The sequence below is a fragment of the Entelurus aequoreus genome, linkage group LG05 (genome assembly GCF_033978785.1).
Source record: "Entelurus aequoreus isolate RoL-2023_Sb linkage group LG05, RoL_Eaeq_v1.1, whole genome shotgun sequence".
NCBI classification, from domain to species: domain Eukaryota; kingdom Metazoa; phylum Chordata; class Actinopteri; order Syngnathiformes; family Syngnathidae; genus Entelurus; species Entelurus aequoreus.
This window is the reverse complement of record NC_084735.1, coordinates 7,711,472-7,718,073: the sequence shown is the minus strand read 5'-3', so window position 1 is coordinate 7,718,073 and position 6,602 is coordinate 7,711,472. Positions and strand designations below refer to the sequence as shown.

General features: G+C 35.8%; 1 protein-coding gene across 4 annotated transcripts in view; it reads left to right on the top strand.

The window, feature by feature from the left end:
- Nucleotides 1-6,602, top strand: part of LOC133650108 (replication protein A 70 kDa DNA-binding subunit-like) — an 84,058-nt gene that overhangs the window by 37,084 nt on the left and 40,372 nt on the right. For all 4 annotated transcript variants that reach the window (XM_062046940.1, XM_062046939.1, XM_062046938.1 and 1 more), the window contains exons 8-9: nucleotides 4,201-4,303; nucleotides 4,632-4,700. In XM_062046940.1, the coding sequence (XP_061902924.1) occupies nucleotides 4,201-4,303; nucleotides 4,632-4,700 (172 nt within the window). The remainder of the gene's footprint in view (nucleotides 1-4,200; nucleotides 4,304-4,631; nucleotides 4,701-6,602) is intronic.

Here is a 6,602-nt window from a genome sequence, read left to right as displayed (position 1 = left end):
AGCCAATTTGCTCAATTTACCTTTAACTCTATGTTATTATTAATAATTAATGATATTTACACTTAATTGAACGGTTTAAAAGAGGAGAAAACAGGGAAAAAAATGACAATTAAATTTTGAAACATAGTTTATCTTCAATTTCGACTCTTTAAAATACAAAATTCAACCGAAAAAAAGAAGAGAAAAGCTAGCTAATTCGAATCTTTTTGAAAAATAATTTATGGAACATCATTAGTAATTTTTCCCGATTAAGATTCATTTTAGAATTTTGATGACATGTTTTAAATAGGTTAAAATCCAATCTGCACTTTGTTAGAATATATAACAAATTGGACCAAGCTATATTTCTAACAAAGACAAATCATTATTTCTTCTAGATTTTCCCAGAACAAAAATTTTAAAAAGAAATTCAAAAGACTTTGAAATAAGATTTAAATTTGATTTTTCTACATTTGCCAGAATCATTTTTTTGAATTTTAATCATAATAAGTTTGAAGAAAAATTTCACAAATATTCTTCGTTGAAAAAACAGAAGCTAAAATGAACAATTAAATTTAAAATGTATTTATTATTCTTTACAATAAAAAAAATAAATTTACTTGAACATTGATTTAAATTGTCAGGAAAGAAGAGGAAGGAATCTAAAAGGTAAAAAGGTATATGTGTTTAAAAATCCTAAAATCATTTTTAAGGTTGTATTTTTTCTCTAAAATTGTCTTTCTGAAGGTTATAAGAAGCAAAGTAAAAAAAAAATTATGAATTTATTTAAACAAGTGAAGACCAAGTCTTTAAAATATTTTCTTGGATTTTCAAATTCTATTTGAGTTTTGTCTCTCTTAGAATTAAAAATGTCGGGCAAAGCGAGACCAGCTTGCTAGTAAATAAATACAATTTCAAAAATAGAGGCAGCTCACTGGTAAGTGCTGCTATTTGAGCTATTTTTAGAACAGGCCAGCGGGCTACTCATCTGGTCCTTACGGGCGTTGGTGACCCCTGGTTTAGGAACTACAAACAGTCCCGGTTTTCCAGAAATTCCAGGAATTCCATAATACAGTATGTAAATTAAAAAACTGTTACTACTTCAACATTTCTTGACTGATTTAAATAGTTCCAACACCAACCAATTCAGCTCATTCAGGACATTCATGCTCCTAATCATTTTCAACAAAAAAAATCCAGTTTTTCCCAAAATTTCCTGGAAATTCCCATTGATATGAATAGGAAAAATTTTTAAGATCCAAAATTCCCACATTTTTCAAGCTATTTAAAGCAACATCTAACACATTCCATTCATCCTGGACATTCAAACTAACACTTTCCCAAGTTCCAAACCAAATTCCGGTTTTCCTGGAAATTCAAACTCTTCAACATTCCAAACCATTCCAACATTCAAACTATAATTTTTACCATTTCAAAAAAATTCCAGGAATTCCCAGAAATCCCGTTTTTTCAAACCCTTTTTTCTGTCGACTACTCCTTCCACATTTTTCAACCCACTTCAACCGTCAAAACATTCTTCTTAATCAGGACAAGAAACCAAGTTGTTTTTTGAACTGGAAAATTTCCCGGTTTTCCCGAAATTCCAGGAATTCTATAATACCATTTCTCAATTAAAAATGTTACTACTTTAACATTTTTCGACCAATTTCAAAAGATTCCAACACCAACCAAAAAAACAAGTTGGTTTAGGAACTACAAACAGTCCCGGTTTTCCAGAAATTCCAGGAATTCCATAATACAATTTGTCAATTAAAAAACTGTTACTACTTCAACATTTCTTGACTGATTTAAATAGTTCCAACACCAACCAATTCAGCTCCTTCAGGACATTCATGCTCCTAATCATTTTCAACAAAAAAAATCCAGTTTTTCCCAAAATTTCCTGGAAATTCCCATTGATATGAATAGGAATTTTTTTTAAGATCCAAAATTCCCACATTTTTCAAGCTATTTAAAGCAACATCAACACATTCCACTCATCCTGGACATTCAAACTAACACTTTCCCAAGTTCCAAACCAAATTCCGGTTTTCCTGGAAATTCAAACTCTTCAACATTCCAAACCATTCCAACATTCAAACTATAATTTTTACAATTTCAAAAAAATTCCAGGAATTCCCAGAAATCCCGTTTTTTTCAAACCCTTTTTTCTGTCGACTACTCCTTCCACATTTTTCAACCCACTTCAACCGTCAAAACATTCTTCTTAATCAGGACAAGAAACCAAGTTGTTTTTTAAGTGGAAAAATTCCCGGTTTTTCTGAAATTCCAGGAATTCTATAATACCATTTCTCAATTAAAAATGTTACCACTTTAATATTTTTCGACCAATTTCAAAAAATTCCAACACCAACCAAAAAAACTAGTTGGTTTAGGAACTAGAAACAGTCCCGGTTTTCCAGAAATTCCAGGAATTCCGTAATACAATTTGTCAATTAAAAAACTGTTACTACTTCAACATTTCTTGACCGATTTAAATAGTTCCAACACCAACCAATTCAGCTCATTCAGGACACTTTTTTTTAAAAAATCCAGTTTTTCCCAAAATTTCCTGGAAATTCCCATTGATATGAATAGGACACTTTTTTAAGATCCCAAATTCCCACATTTTTCAAGCTATTTAAAGCAACATCAACACATTCCACTCATCCTGGACATTCAAACTAACACTTTCCCAAGTTCCAAACCAAATTCCGGTTTTCCTGGAAATTCAAACTCTTCAACATTCCAAACCATTCCAATATTCAAACCAGAATTTTTCCAATTTCCAAAAAATTCCAGGAAAAAATTCCAGGAATTCCCAGAAATCCCATTTTTTCAAACCCTTTTTTTTCACCCTTTTTTCTGTCGACTACTCCTTCCACATTTTTCAACCCACTTCAACCGTCAACACATTCTTCTTAATCAGGACAAGAAACCAAGTTGTTTTTTGAACTGGAAAATTTCCCGGTTTTCCCGAAATTCCAGGAATTCTATAATACCATTTCTCAATTAAAAATGTTACTACTTTAACATTTTTCGACCAATTTCCAAAAATTCCAACACCAACCAAAAAAACTAGTTGGTTTAGGAACTACAAACAGTCCCGGTTTTCCAGAAATTCCAGGAATTCCGTAATACAATTTCTCAATTGAAAAACTGTTATTACTTTAACATTTTTTGACCGATTTAAACAATTCCAGCACCAACCAATTCAGCTCATTCAGGACATTCAAGCTCCTAATCTTTTTTTAAAAAAATCCCGCTTTTCCCAAAATTTCCAGGAAGTCTCCATTGAAATGAAGTTGCACAATTCCCACATTTTTCAACCGATTCAAATCATTCCAACATCAACACATTCCACTCATCCTGCATATTCAAACTATCATTTTTCCAAGTAAAAAAAAATTCCAGGAATTCCCAGAAATCCCGTTTTTTCAAACCCTTTTTCCACCCTTTTTTCTGTTGACTACTCCTTCCACATTTTTCAACCCACTTCAACCGTCAAAACATTCTTCTTAATCAGGACAAGAAACCAAGTTGTTTTTTAAGTGGAAAATTTCCCGGTTTTCCCGAAATTCCAGGAATTCTATAATACCATTTCTCAATTAAAAATGTTACTACTTTAACATTTTTCGACCAATTTCAAAAAATTCCAACACCAACCAAAAAAACAAGTTGGTTTAGGAAATACAAACAGTCCCGGTTTTCCAGAAATTCCAGGAATTCCGTAATACAATTTGTCAATTAAAAAACTGTTACTACTTCAACATTTCTTGACCGATTTAAATAGTTCCAACACCAACCAATTCAGCTCATTCAGGACCCTTTTTTTTTTTAATCCAGTTTTTCCCAAAATTTCCTGGAAATTCCCATTGATATGAATAGGACATTTTTTTAAGATCCCAAATTCCCACATTTTTCAAGCTATTTAAAGCAACATCAACACATTCCACTCATCCTGGACATTCAAACTAACACTTTCCCAAGTTCCAAACCAAATTCCGGTTTTCCTGGAAATTCAAAGTCTTCAACATTGAAACTATTCCTACAATCACACTACATTCTGTCAGCGTTTCACATCAACTTCAGCATCGGAGCGTTCACACCTAGTTAGTATTGTTGTTATTATTATGTGTAACATGTGATATTGCACCTTGAGAGGGACAAGCGGTAGAAAATGGATGTGCTACATGTGATATTGTGCTGTTTGTGTTGCAGTTGGACCGTCAGAGCCAGAGTCACCAGCAAGTCCAACATCCGCCATTGGAGCAACTCCAGAGGGGAGGGCTCGGTCTTCTCCTTCGAGGTGGTGGACCAGAGCGTGAGTAGAAGGCGGCGAGAGCTGCAGGCCCAACATGGCCGCCGCACACCTCACGTGTGTCAGCTGCAGGCCCAACATGGCCGCCGCACACCTCACGTGTGTCAGCTGCAGGCCCAACATGGCCGCCGCACACCTCACGTGTGTCAGCTGCAGGCCCAACATGGCCGCCGCACACCTCACGTGTGTCAGCTGCAGGCCCAACATGGCCGCCGCACACCTCACGTGTGTCAGCTGCAGGCCCAACATGGCCGCCGCACACCTCACGTGTGTCAGCTGCAGGCCCAACATGGCCGCCGCACACCTCACTGTGTCCTTCTACTCTGTGCAGGGGGAGATCAAAGTCACTGCCTTCAACAACGAAGTGGACAAGTTCTTCCCTCTGGTGGAGCCCAACCAGGTGAGTGCAGCTTAGTTTGGGATGATACCGCACATTTAGGTATCGATCCAAAACCAAGTAGTTGTTTGATACTTTACATTAGTTTTGGATGATACCGCACATTTAGGTATCGATCTGATACCAAGTAGTTGTTTGATTCTTTACATTCGTTTGGGATGATGGCACACATTTAGGTGTCGATCCGATACCAAGTAGTTGTTTGATACTTTACATTAGTTTGGGATGATACCGCACATTTAGGTGTCGATCTGATACCAAGTAGTTGTTTGGTACTTTACATTAGTTTTGGATGATACTGCACGTTTAGGTGTCGATCTGATACCAAGTAGTTGTTTGATACTTTACATTAGTTTGGGATGATACCACACATTTAGGTGTCGATCCGATACCAAGTAGTTGTTTGATACTTTACATTAGTTTGGGATGATAGCACACATTTAGGTGTCGATCCAATACCAAGTTGTTGTTTGATACTTTACATTAGTTTTGGATGATACCGCACATTTAGGTGTCGATCTGATACCAAGTAGCTGTTTGATACTTTACATTAGTTTGTGATGATACCACACATTTAGGTATCGATCTGATACCAAGTAGTTGTTTGATACTTTACATTAGTTTGGGATGATACCGCACATTTAGGTGTCGATCCAATACCAAGTTGTTGTTTGATACTTTACATTAGTTTTGGATGATACCGCACATTTAGGTGTCGATCTGATACCAAGTAGTTGTTTGATTCTTTACATTAGTTTGGGATGATACCGCACATTTAGGTGTCGATCTGATACCAAGTAGTTGTTTGATTCTTTACATTAGTTTGGGATGATAGCACACATTTAGGTCTCCATCAGATACCAAGTAGTTGTTTCATACTTTACATTAGTTTGGGATGATACCGCACATTTAGGTGTAGATCTGATACCAAGTAGTTGTTTGATACTTTACATTAGTTTGGGATGATACCGCACATTTTGGTGTCGATCCGAAACCAAGTAGTTGTTTGATACTTTACATTAGTTTGGGATGATACCGCACATTTAGGTGTCGATCTGATACCAAGTAGTTGTTTGATTCTTTACATTAGTTTGGGATGATACCGCACATTTAGGTGTCGATCTGATACCAAGTAGTTGTTTGATTCTTTACATTAGTTTGGGATGATAGCACACATTTAGGTCTCGATCAGATACCAAGTAGTTGTTTGATACTTTACATTAGTTTGGGATGATACCGCACATTTAGGTGTCGATCTGATACCAAGTAGTTGTTTGATACTTTACATTAGTTTGGGATGATACTGCACATTTAGGTGTCGATCTGATACCAAGTAGTTGTTTGATTCTTTACATTAGTTTGGGATGATAGCACACATTTAGGTCTCGATCAGATACCAAGTAGTTGTTTGATACTTTACATTAGTTTGGGATGATACCGCACATCTAGGTGTCGATCCGATACCAAGTAGTTGTTTGATACTTTACATTAGTTTGGGATGATACCGCACATTTTGGTGTCGATCCGAAACCAAGTAGTTGTTTGATACTTTACATTAGTTTGGGATGATACCGCACATTTAGGTGTCGATCTGATACCAAGTAGTTGTTTGATTCTTTACATTAGTTTGGGATGATACCGCACGTTTAGGTGTCGATCTGATACCAAGTAGTTGTTTGAGTCTTTACATTAGTTTGGGATGATACCGCACATTTAGGTGTCGATCCGATACCAAGTAGTTGTTTGATACTTTACATTAGTTTGGGATGATACCACACATTTAGGTGTCGATCCGATACCAAGTAGTTGTTTGATACTTTACATTAGTTTGGGATGATAGCACACATTTAGGTGTCGATCCAATACCAAGTTGTTGTTTTATACTTTACATTAGTTTTGGATGAT